Genomic DNA, 13,520 nt, shown 5'->3' on the forward strand with positions numbered 1-13,520 from the left:
CGGGGATTTTCACAGTAACTTCATTGCAGTGTTAATGTAAGCCTACTTGTGACTAATAAACTAACTTTTTTGATGAAGGGTCATCCAGACTTGAAACGTTGACTCTGTTTCTCTCTCCATTGATGCTGTCAGACTTGCTAAGATTTTCCAGCATTTTCTGTATTAGTTTTCTCTTGATGGTTTTAGAGTCTTTTACGCTATAACACAACAGCTGCCCCCACAGAGGTCGCGTTCTCTTCCCTGTAGCCTGGTCTCCTCATAAGAAGCAAAGACATCGTCAGGGCGGCACGGTGGCACAGTGGTTAGCACTGCTGCCTCACAGCGCCAGGGACACGGGTTCAATTCCGGCCTTGGGTCGCTGTCTGTGTGGAGTTTGCACATTCTCCCCGTGTTCTGTGTGGGTTTCCTCCGGGTGCTCCGGTTTCCTCCCACAGTCCAAAGATGTGCGGATTAGGTTGATTGGCCATGCTAGATTGACCTTAGTGTCAGGGGGATGAGCAGGGTAAACATATGGGGTTACGGGAATAGGGCCTGGGTGGGATTGTGCAGACTCGATGGGCCAAATGGCTTCTTCTGCATTGCAGGGATTCTATGATTCTATGAAAGACGTGCTGGTTAAGTGCATTGGCCGTGCTAAATTCTCCCTCAGAGTACCCGAACAGACTCTGAAGTGTGGGGACTAGGGGATTTTCACAGTAACTTCATTGCAGTGTTAATGTGAGCCTACTTGTGACAAATAAATAATAAATAAAATAAAATGAGCTTTAATTTTTACTTCAGAATTACTTTGTATTTATCGACTGGGAAGTAATTTGCTGGTGGGTTGATTGGTGGGAGTTTTGGTACATCCTGAGATCATAAAGACACTCCAGAAATGCAAGTTCTCCCTTTGATAATTAAATGGTTGCGGCCTGCTTTCCCTTTGCCTCTGACCCTCAATCGTTCCTTCTCTGGGCTTCCACTCACTGCCGTGGCGAGCCGGGATGTTTTCCCATCTCCTTTCCTCCTGTGACGGGCAGCAGAATAATGCTGCCTTTGTTTATCCAGGGTGCACCCAGCCAGCAAGAGCGCCCTGTTTAAATAAAGCCATGGAAATATCGGGCCGACTGACCTTCCTACTCATGCTCCAGGGAAGTGCCTGATAATGATGCACCGTATCAGAGAATCATACAGGAGAGAAGGGGGCCATTTGGCCCAACGTGTCTGTGCTAGCCCTCTGCTGGAGCTATCCAGTTCATAGAATCAAAGATTTCCTACAGAGCTGAAGGAGGTCATTCAGCCCATCAAGTCTGCACTGACATCCCAACCAGGTTCGCTCCACATTCTATCCCCCGTAACCCCACGCATTTTACTCCTAATCAACACACAAAGGGACAATTGAGTATGGCCAATCACCTAACATGCACATCTTTGACTCTGGGAGGAGACCGGAGCACCCGGAGGAAACCCAAGCAATTCCCCCACTCTTTGTTCACAGCCCGGCACTTTCTATCTTTCTCCTTCAGGTATCTATCCAATTCTGAGAAAGTTATTGCAGAGTCTGCTTCCCCCCACTCTTTCAGGCAGTGCCTTCCAATTCACAACAACTCATTGGGTGGGATTGACCATGCAATCTGCCGTGCGCTTTGCTGGGGCGGGAAGTGGCCCCCCAATGGCCAGCGGCAGGGTCTTCTGGTCATGCCGTTGTCAATGGGTTTTCCCGTTGAATGCATCTGTAGCAGGGCTGTGCTGTCAGCGGGACCAGAGAATCCCATCAGCGTGAATGGCCGGAATGTTCCAGCCATTGTGTACAAGATATTCTCCTCATCTCTCTTCCTAGTCTTTTCCTCCCAATCACCCTAAGTCTGTGTCTTCTTACTAAACAATCCATCCCCCTCCAATTCTCTTCCCTCACCTAGTGTTGCACTAAGGCAATGCCTTATGTCTATAAGGCACTGAATAGACTTATTTTTAAAAAAAATACTTTTCCAATTCAATCAAATCAAATCCAATTCAGAGTCTCAACAAGTTGAGACATTTCCGATCCAGGCTGACAAGACAGGGCAGGCGACCAAACCACCCTGTCCTTGGCCCGATCTACATGAGCCAAGCTGATTGGAGAAGGGGGAGGTTCCTCCTCCAAGACTTGGGCTCATTTGCATCTTAGCCAAAAGGCCGAGATGCCGCTTTTAAAAATTGCTTCATATGAAACATATGAAGCCTCAGCGCAACCCAATGACCTCAACCAAGTGCAGCATCCTCTCCATGCTACACTTGATCCTAGCCAAAAGGCCGAGAAGCGAATAGACTTATTTAGTCTATTTCCATAGCTGGTAACTCCCGGAATGGGTCACTAGTCTGTCACCAGGGGCATATAGCTTGTGGGGCACCACTCTATATTCAGTGTGGCTGATGAGGATTTGACTTTTGAATTGATTTGCTTTATTATTGTCATGTATATTAGTATACAGTGAAAAGTATTGTTTCTTGCACATTATACAGACAAAACATACTGTTCATAGAGAAGGAAAAGAGAGGATGCAGAATGTAGTGTTGCAGTCATAGCTAGGGTGTAGAGAAAGATCAACTTAATGCGAGGTAAGTCCATTCAAAAGTCTGACAGCAGCAGGGAAGAAGCTGTTCTTGAGTCGGTTGGTATGTGACCTCAGACTTTTGTATCTTTTTCTCGATGGAAGAAGGTGGAAAAGAGTTTGTCTGAGGTATGTGGGGTCCTTATTTATACTGGCTGCTTTTCCGAGGCAGCGGGAAGTATAGACAGAATCAATGGAATCTCTCCCACTCTTACCGCCAGCCTTTGGTGCGTTTGGAAGGATGGCCATGAAGTCCTGGGGTGGGACTCAAACCCAAAGCTTCTGGCTCTCAGGCAGGGCTGCTAACTCACTGCCTCACCAGACCCCCTCTTACTTTACAATATCCCTCCTAACTTTGATCATGGAGTTGGGGGAGATGGTAATGTAGTGGTAATGTCATAGAACTGGTAATCCTAAGGCCCAGGCTAATACTCAGAGGACATAGGTTCAAATCCCACCATGGCAGCCGGTGGAATTTGAATCCAATTAATAAATCTGGAATTGAAAAGCTAACTCAGTGATGGTAACCGTGAAACTATCATTGATTGTCATAAAAACCTATCTGGTTCACTAATGTTCTTTAGGGAAGGAAATCTGCTGTCCTTACCCGGTCTGGCCTACACGAGACTCCAGATCGACAGCAATGTGGTTGTCTCTTAACTGCACTGTGAAGAGGCCTAGCAAACCATTCAGTTATATCAAACCGCAAGAAAGGCTAAAAGGAATAAAATCAGATAGCCGTACCAAAATTCTAAATTGTCTACTCCAGCATCTTCCCAAAATGTTTCCTGACCTGCCCCTTCCCCAATTTAGGATCCTTTAACATAATGTCCTTTAGGGAAGGAAATCTGCCATCTTACCCGGTCTGGCCTACATGGAACTCCAGACCCACAACAATGAGGTTGACTCTTAACTGCCCCTCGGATATGGCCTAGCAAGCCATGGAGCTCAAGGGCAATTAGGCAATGGGCAACAAAGGTTGGCTGAGGTAGTAAAAATGTTGGATGGCTAGAAAGGCAGTGGGATGGAATTGGGAGGAACAAGCTTTACATTTAACCTTGCCCATGCACATCCCCCTTGGAAGAGTTCAGGAGATGGGAAGCATTCAAATGACAACCATGCTTTCTCTGAATATTTCTGCAATAATATAGCTGTGTTAACTCCCACAAAGTCCATCACTGATGATCTCCCTGTGGGACTTGTTGAGTACGAGTTCCCCTGGTAACAGGCCGTGGCCTGCCCAGCTGGAACTCAGCACCTGAGCCTTCTATAAGGCAGGCCCAGGACTGGGCCTGCTGAACTGTAGTCCAAGGGAGGAACTAGTGTGTGTACACCACAGTGGTGGTTTTACCTTGCATTCTGGAATAAACTATGTTCCTTTCCAGTCAGGCTTCCTGAGTTATTACAATACCAAAAAACAGGAAAGTAGATTCTAAATAAAGCTGAAAGAAAAAGGGAAAAAACAGAAATAACAAACAAACATGGTGAAAGAACACGGACAAACCATCAGCATTTGAAGGCAATGGAGCTATATTTTCAGTGGGACCCTTCACAGTTTTCATTCTCTCTTCCTTTGACACTGATGTGTCTGCCCGAACATGTGGATTTTTAAAAAAATTATAATTTTAGCAAGACAATTAACATAAGGCACCACATGGTAGGCAGGAGACAAACAAAAGAAAGAGTTGCATTTATATAGTACCGTTCATGACAACTAGACATCGCAAAGCAATTTGCAGCCAATTCATAGAATCCCCACAGAGCAGACAGAGGCCATTCAGCCCATCAAGTCTGCACCAGCTCTCAGAAAGAGCATCCTCTCCAGGCCGTCCCCTCCTCCCTATCCCCGTAACCCCACGCATTTACCCTGTTAATGCCCCTGACCTGCACACCTTGGGACACTAAGGGGCAATTTAGCATGACCAATCCACCTAACCTGCACATCTTTGGAGTGTAGGAGGAAACCAGAGCAACCGGAGGAAACCCACGCAGACAATGTGACAACATGCAAACTCCACACAGACAGTCACCTGAGGCTGGAATCGAACTCAGGGTCCTTGGTGCTGACCACTGTGCCACCATGGTCACTGTTGTAATATAGGAAACACACTGTGTTCACAGCAAGCTCCCATAAACAGTAATGATGTAAATAATTAGATCATTTGTTTGTTTTCTAATTGCTGTTGGACGAGGGATAAATTTTGGATGAAAAATGCGTGGGGTTATGGGGATAGGGTGGAGGGGACAATCAGAGATCAAAAGCAGGATCTAAGTATTGGAGGCAGGTGGGAAACTATGAAGCGTATCGTACTCTGCACAGGGCTCTGTCTGATCAACTGGGCCCAAATATTTGGTCAGCTGTGAAATACAGGTCTGAGCAACGAGGTCCTCACCCACAAGTGGCTAGACCTGTAGATGTCACTTTTTCCTATCTCTCTCGTGGGCTCTGAACCTCCTGGTGGATTCTTGCCATGGTTCCAGTGAACCACTAGTAGCTCACGGCAAGTGACCATTTTTTTTATTCACTCAGGGAATGTGGGTGTCGCTGGCTAGGCCAGCATTTATTGCCCATCCCCAACTGCCCTCAATTTCAGAGGGCATTTTATTAAGAGTCGGTCACATTGCTGTGGGCCTGGAGTCACATGTAGGCCAGCCCCGGTAAGGGCGGCAGATTTCCTTCCCTAAAGGACATTAGTGAACTAGATGGGTTTTTACAACCATTGACAATGGTTTCATAGTCATCATTGTTAGAATGTGACCGGTGACAACTTTGTATTGGATGTAATATGACCAATGGTAACAAGCTGCAAGGGTCAGCTGACCCAGTAAACCAGGTAACCAATGACAGAATGATGTGATGATCAGCTGACCATCTGACTCAGTATAAATAAGAACCTGTTGGGAATTGTGGAGAACTTGGAGTGGCCCAGGGTGAGGCCTCGAGTTTGGAGTAATGAAGTTTCTTTATTAAACCTTTTCTTTGATTTATAAGTTGGAGTAAGTTGTGGTATATTTTCATTGTCTACACTGGAAGAGTTCCTTCTAGATCAACGATCATTAGAATTTGTTAACTAAATTCAAATTTCACCATCTACCATGGCGGGATTTGAACCCGGGTCCTCGGATCTTGTCTTGGGTCTTTGGATTGCTAGTCTAGTGGCAATACCACAATATCACTGCCTCCCCTATTATTCATCCATGAGCTTAGTTACAATCTTGACACCATGCTTTTGAGAGCAACCGACTGAGGGACACAAATCGGGAACCACATTTCCAATTAATCACAACTGTCGGTTAAGAAGGGTTCAACTTCAAACTGATGAAGGGCAAATTAGAAGGGATGTGTGAAAGACCTTCGCATACCTTTGAGGGGGATAGCGGAGGAAAACAGAGCCATTTTAACCTAATGCGCCTGGCAGGAACAGGGCAGGCATGAGTCAGATAACTGTTTTACACCCTACCTGATCAAAGATGGGGAGGCGATGGCCTAGTGATATTATCGCTAGACTATTAATCCTGAAACTCAACTAATGGTCTGGGGACCCCGGTTCGAATCCCGCCACGGTAGTTGGTGGAATTTGAATTCAACAAAATATATCTGGAATTAAGAATCTACTGATGACCATGAAACCATTGTCGATTGTCGGAAAAACCCATCTGGTTCACTAATGTCCTTTAGGAAAGGAAATCTGCCGTCCTTACCTGGTCTGGCCTACATATGACTCTAGAGCCACAGCAATGTGGTTGACTCTCAACTGCCCTTAGGCAACTAGGTTTGGGCAATAAATGCTGGCCAGCCAGCGACACTCATGTCCCACAAATGAATGAAAAAAAATCCTTCCATTGCAGTACTTGATTGAAACATATAAGATCCTGAGGGAACTCAACAGGGTGGATGTGAAAAGGATGTTTCTTGTTCTGGGGAATCTAGAACTGGGGGCCATTCTTTAAAAATAAGAGGTTGCCTATTTAAGACAGAGATGAGGATGAACTTTCCTCTCTAAGGTTGGTGAATCTTTGGAACTCATCCTCAAAAGGCGCTGGAAGTACAGTCTCTGGGCAGCACGGTGGCACAGTGTTTAACACTGCTGCCTCACAGCGCCAGGGACGACAGTTCAATTCCAGCCTTGGGTGACTGTCTGTGTAGAGTTTGCATATTCATCCCATGTCTGTGTGGGTTTCCTCCCACAGTCCAAAGATGTGCAAGTTAGGTGGATTAGCCATACTAAATTTCCCCTTAGTGTCTAAAGATGTGCAGGTTAGGTGGATTGGCCATGCTAAATTGCCCCTTAGTACCTCAAGATGTGTAGGTTGGGGGGGGGATTAGCTGGGTAAATACATGGGGTTACTGGGATAAGACCTAGGTGGGATGTTCTGTTGGAGTGTCAGTGAACTGTAGACTCGATGGGCCAAATAGCGTCCCTTTGCACTGCAGGGATGCTATGATTCTATGTTCTCTAAGGCAGAGCTAGGTAGATTCTTGTTACGTAAGGGGGTGAAAGGTTATCAGGATAGGGGGGAATGTGGGGTTGAGGTTACAATCAAATCAGCCATGGTCTCATTGAATGGCGTTGCTGGCTCGAGGGGCCGAGTGGCCTACTCCCACTCCTAATTCATACGTGAGCCAAGCTGAGTAACATTGGGCAAAGTGTAACCGCAGCACTCCATCTGGTTTCTTACCTGGAAAATTGGGTTAAAATTATCCCCAACATACCTGGGTTCAGTCAAGAGATACAACTCAACACCACCATGGGAATGAGATAGGGCAGAGGGAGGGAGGGACGGGGTCTGATCTTTCTGGGTGAACTAGGTATGATGGGATGAATACTCATCCTAAACTGGATTTACCTTCTGGCTGTGCAGCCCCTTCCTCCGGCCCTCCAAAATGCAATGAGAAGACTATCTGATTTCCAAAAGAATGGGTTAGTAACAGCGCACTGGCAGAACAGGTAGATTGTTGGACTTGTCTTAATAGCTCGAAGAGTGCCTGAATTACTGAAGAACTAAAGAAAAAACAAGCAAGTTGTCAACTAGCCCACGGTGAGTTCTACTGAATTGTGTTACTGTTGAGTAGCAATGAAATAAAAGAACAATTATGTTACAATAACACAGAGAGGAACTTGGTATGAGTGTTTGTACGAGAGATGTGCCAATTGCAACTCCTATCCTCAACTCATTCTCGTCCCATCTAAGCGTACTGGTTATTGTTCAAGTCTGACCTTCTGCTCACCAAAGCTCCACTTCCTTCCCTTGTAACAGGTGATCACTTTGGATTCAAACCATTACTTACCTGGGGACACCAGGAGGAGCCCGGTTGGGCCTGGAGGGGACCTGAGGTGGAGCCCCAAATGGATCTGGAGAGGCGCCGGGCCGAGAGGGAATTGGTGGGGCGCTACCAGGGGGTCCTTGAGGAGGGGGGCCAGCGGGTGGTGGAGGTCCAGGGGCAGGACCTCGAGACAGAGGCCTGACTGGGGGAACCGCAGGAGCTCTCCTTTGTGGTGTAGGACTGGAGGTTGGAGATCTAGGGAGAAGCAAAAAAAAGGTAATTAGTGATGTTTGTATTACTCACAGGTAAACATCACAGCACCATAAAGGTTATAGCACAGATGGAGGCTATTCAGTCCATCATGGCTGCACTGGCTCTTTGCTGGAGCAATCATAGACCATATCTTGGTCATCTTTCCTTATAATATTATATATTTAAAAGGGTTGCAGGTTGCTTTAAGACTAATCACATGATTGGATGGTGATGTCATCAGGGTGTTTGCAGAGCTTGCTGTTTTACTTTCAGTTTTGTATTCTGTGCAATGCAGAGACCATTTCTTTCAATAAAACCTGTTGTGTGTTAGTCTGAATCCACATGTGCAAACCACATTTTTTTGTCCTTTTGTGTAAAACTCAGAACCACGAACAAAATTAGAACATTACAGGTATGCACTCCCTGCCTCAACTGCTTTCTCAGGTAGATTATTCCATTCCAAGTGACAGACAACGTATAATGTGGGAAAATGTACGGCCACAGTCTAAGGATATGGGGTAAACCTTTTAGGACTGCAATAAGGAGAAATGTCTTCACCCAGAGAGTCATAGAATCCCTACAGTACAGAAGGAGGCTATTCAGCCCATCGAGTCTACACTGACCACAATCCCACCTATTCCCATAACCCCACAAATTTACCCTGTTAATCGCCCTGACACCAGGGTCAATGTAGCATGGCCAATCAACCTAACCCGCAAATCTTTGGACTGTGGGAGGAAACCGGAGCATCCGGAAGAAACCCACACAGGCACAGGGAGAACGTGCAAATTCCACACAGGCAGTGACCCAAGGCCGGAATTGAACCCGGGTCCCCGGTGCTGTGAGGCAGCTGTGCCAACCACTGTGCCACCATGCCACCCAGCGTGGTCAGCCTGTGGGATTTGCTACTATGGAAAGCAGTTGAGGCCAAAGCATTGTATGTTTTCAAGACGGGGTTAGATATAGCTCTTGTGGTGAAGAGGAATCAAAGGATATGGGGAGGAAACGGGATCAGGATATTGAGTTGGATGATCAGCCATGATCACAATGAATGGCAGAGCAGGCTCGAAGGGCCGAATGGCCTCCTCCTGTTCCTATTTTCTATGTTTCTATATTCACCTTGATGGTAATAGAAAACTCAGGCATGAAACGTCTAAATGTAGATGTTCAGAGAGACTCAAACAAGGAACAGGTACAGCAAGGAGGACAAATGGCATGTTGGCCTATATTGTAGGTGGATTGGAGAACAAGAATAAAGAGGTCTTGCTACAAATGTGCAGGGTTTTGATGAGACTTGACCTGGAATACTGTGTGTAGTTTTGATCTCCACTGAATGTATTTAAGACAGAGATAGATAGATTATTGATTGGTAAGGGGGTCAAAGGTTCCGGGGAAAAGGCAGGAGAATGGGGGTTGAGAAACTTATCAACCATGACTGAATGGTGGAGTAGACTTGATGGGACGAATGGCCTAATTCTGCTCCTATATTTTATGGCTTTATGGTCCATATTTAAGGTAGGGTATATTTCTATTGGAGGTTCACTAGATTGGTCCGTGGGGTGTTCTTTGATGAGGGAGTGAGTAAATTGGATTTATATTCTCTGGAGTTTATCAGAATGCAAGGTGATTTCATTGAAACATTCAAAATCCTGAAGGGACCTGACAGGGTAGACACTGAGAGGTTGTTTCCCCTGGGTGGGGAATCTATAAGGTGGAGGCACAGCCTCAGGATCCGGGGTCGATCATTTGGGACAGAGTTCAGGAAACTTTCTTCCCTTAGAGAGTGGGGAATATTTGGGATTCTCTATCCCGGGAGCTTGTGGATGTTCCATCGTTGAGTATGTTCAAGGCTAAGATAGGCAGAGTTTTGATCTCTTAAATAATCAATGGAGAGCAGGTGGGAAAGTGGAGTAGAAGCAGAAGATCAGCCAGGATCATACTGGATGGACCAAATGGCCTCCACCCGCTCCTATTTTGTTCTTCTAAGATCATTAGAAATAGGATCAGGACTAAGCCATTGAGCTCTCACAATCTCCCGGGATAGAGAATCCCAAATATTCCCCACTCTCTAAGGGAAGAAAGTTTCCTGAACTCTGTCCCAAATGATCGACCCCGGATCCTGAGGCTGTGCCTCCACCTTATAGATTCCCCACCCAGGGGAAACAACCTCTCAGTGTCTACCCTGTCAGGTCCCTTCAGGATTTTGAATGTTTCAATGAAATCACCTTGCATTCTGATAAACTCCAGAGAATATAAATCCAATTTACTCACTCCCTCATCAAAGGACACCCCACGGACCAATCTAGTGAACCTCCAATAGAAATATACCCTACCTTAAATATGGACCATAAAGCCATAAGATATAGGAGCAGAATTAGGCCATTTGGCCCATCAAGTCTACTCCACCATTTAGTCATGGTTGATAAGTTTCTCAACCCCCATTCTCCTGCCTTTTCCCCGGAACCTTTGACCCCCTTACCAATCAATAATCTATCTATCTCTGTCTTAAATACATTCAGTGGAGATCAAAACTGCACACAGTATTCCAGGTCAAGTTCTCAATAAGAACACGGCAGAAATGATTATGGGCTTAACTCGATTTGCCCGGTTGCCTTCCACAACCCTCCACTCCCTTGTCAATTAAAGTCTGTCACATTCAGTCTTGCCTATCACAGAATTGTTACAGTGTAGAAGGAAGCCATTCGGCCCATCATATATACATCGGCTCTCTGAATCAACAATTTGACTGTGTGCCATTCTCCTGCCTTTTTCCCGTATCCCTGCACAATGTTTCTATTCAAATAATCACCTAATGCCAACTTGAATGCCTCGATTGTACCTGCCTCCATCACACTCTCGGGCAGCGCATTCCAGACCCCAACCACTCGCTGAATGAAAAAGTTTTTTTTCTCACATCACATTTGCTGCATTTGTAAATCACTTTAAATCTGTGCCCTCTCGCTCTTGATCCTTTTACCAGCAGCAACAGTTTCTTCCCTATCTACTCTGTCCAGCCCCCTCTTGATTCTGAACATCTCCATCAAATCTCCTCTCAGCCTTCTTCTCCCCAAGGAGAACAGTCCCAACTTCTCTAATCTGTCCTGAAGTTTCTCATCCCTGGAACCATTCTTGTAAACCTCTTCTCCACACTTTCTCCAATGCGTTCACATTCTTTCTGTAGTGTGGTGCCCCGAACTGTACACAATGTTCCAGCTGAGGTCTAACTAGTGTCTTGTATAAGTTTAGCAATAATCTCCTTGCTCTTGTACGCTATGCTTCTGGTAATAAAGCCCAGAATACTCTTTGCTTTATTAAGGGCGGCACGGTAGCGCAGTGGTTAGCACTGCTGCTTCACAGCTCCAGGGTCTCGGGTTCGATTCCCGGCTCGGGTCACTGTCTGTGTGGAGTTTGCACATTCTCCTCGTGTCTGCGTGGGTTTCCTCCGGGTGCTCCGGTTTCCTCCCACAGTCCAAAGATGTGCGGGTTAGGTTGATTGGCCAGGTTAAAAATTGCCCCTTAGAATCCTAAAATGGGTAGGTTAGAGGAATGAGCGGGTAAATATGTGGGGGTAGGGCCTGGGTGGGATTGTGGTCGGTGCAGACTCGATGGGCCGAATGGCCTCCTTCTGCATTGTAGGGTTTCTATGATTCTATGATTCTAACTGCTCTCCACCTGTCCTGCCACCTTCAATGAGCTCTGCACAAATACGCTCGGGTCCCCCTGCTCTTGCCCTTCAATTTTACCCCTTATTTGATATTGTGTCTCCATGTTCTTCGTACCAAAATGCACCACCTCACACTCCTCCACATTGAATTGTATCTGCCACCTATCTGCCCACTCCACCAATTTATCTATATCATTTTGAAGTTCTATATTGTCCTCTTCAAAGTTTATAATATGGTGTAAATACCGGCATTGCTTGGGTTCATGTCACACTACATGTAACCCCCACCATACTGCCTGGGTTTGCAGAATCCTACTAAACTGTCCTGACCTTGAGACAATTCACACTCCTTTAAACTGTGATTACCCCTCTCTCCATGCACACTGTTTGTACCTGTAAAGATTTGATTACCTGTAAAGACTCGCATTCCAACCATTCTTCACATTCCAATTATCTTGCAACTGTGTCTTTGCCTATATATGCCGTGTTTGTGAACTAACCTCCACTCCCCTGATGAGGGAGCAGCGCTCCGAAAGCTCGTGATTTCAAATAAATCTGTTGGACTTTAACCTGGTGTTGTGAGACTTCTTATTAGTTTATAATAAGTCTTGTGTTTTCCACAAACTTTGAAACTGTCTCCTGCACACCAAGATCTAGGTCATATTAATATGCGTCAGGAAAAGCAAGGGTCCCGATACCGACCCCTGAGGAACCCCACTACAAACATTCCTCCAGCCTGAAAAATATCCACTGACCGTAACTCTCTGCTTCCTATTGTTCAGTCAATTTTGTATCCACATTGTTACTGTGCCTTTTATTCCATGAGCTTTAACTTTTCTCACAAGTCTGTTGTGTGGCAAAATATATTCAATGCCCCACTGCTCTCTGGGGAAAAGAATTCCCAAGTCTAACAAGAGTCAGAGAAACATAGAAACTAGAAACAGGAGGAGGCCATTCAGCCCTTCGAGCCTGCTCCGCCATTCATTTTGATCATGGCTGATCATCAAATTTAATATCCTGACCTCACCCTCCCCCCCCATATTCCTTGATCCCTTCAGCCCCAAGAGCTATAACTAATTTCTTCTTGAAATCAGACGTTTTGGCTTCAACTACTTTCTGTGGTAGTGAATCCCACACATTCACCACCCTCTGGGTGAAGAAATTTCTCCTCATCTCAGTTCTAAAAGGTTTACCCCTTATCCTCAAACTGTGACCCCATTTTCTGGATTCCCCCACCATTGGGAACATTCTTTCTGAATCTACCCTGTCTAACCCTGTTAGAATTTTATCAGATTCTATGAGATCCCCTCTCACTCTTCTAAACTCCAGTTAACATAATCCTAACCAACTTAGTCTCACTTCATTTGACAGACCTGCCATCCCAGGAATCAGCCTGGTAAACCTTCGCTGTACTCCCTCAATAGCAAGGACAGCCTTCCTCAGATAAGGACACCAAAACTGCGCACAATACTCCAGGTGTGGCCTCACCAACGCTCTATACAATTGCAGCAAAACAACCCTATCCCTATTCTCAAATCCTCTCGCTATGAAGGCCAACATACCAGTTGCCTTCTTTACTGCCTGCTGTACCTGCGTGCTTACTTTCAGCGACTGATGCACAAGGTCTCGTTGAGTATCCACCTCTGTCAATTTATATCCATTCAAGTAATAACCTGGCTTCCTAATATTGCTACCAAAGTGGATAACCTCACATTTATCCACATTATACTGCATCTGCCAAGCAGATGCCCACACACACAGCCTGTCC

General features: G+C 45.7%; 1 protein-coding gene across 1 annotated transcript in view; it reads right to left on the bottom strand.

Moving 5' to 3' along the window:
- Positions 1 to 13,520, bottom strand: part of dnm1b (dynamin 1b) — a 265,941-nt gene that overhangs the window by 12,324 nt on the left and 240,097 nt on the right. Inside the window, exon 21 of the mRNA XM_078227525.1 lies at positions 7,861 to 8,091. Within this exon, the coding sequence (XP_078083651.1) occupies positions 7,861 to 8,091 (231 nt within the window). The remainder of the gene's footprint in view (positions 1 to 7,860; positions 8,092 to 13,520) is intronic.

This window comes from Mustelus asterias, chromosome 13 (genome assembly GCF_964213995.1).
Source record: "Mustelus asterias chromosome 13, sMusAst1.hap1.1, whole genome shotgun sequence".
In the NCBI taxonomy this organism is placed as follows: domain Eukaryota; kingdom Metazoa; phylum Chordata; class Chondrichthyes; order Carcharhiniformes; family Triakidae; genus Mustelus; species Mustelus asterias.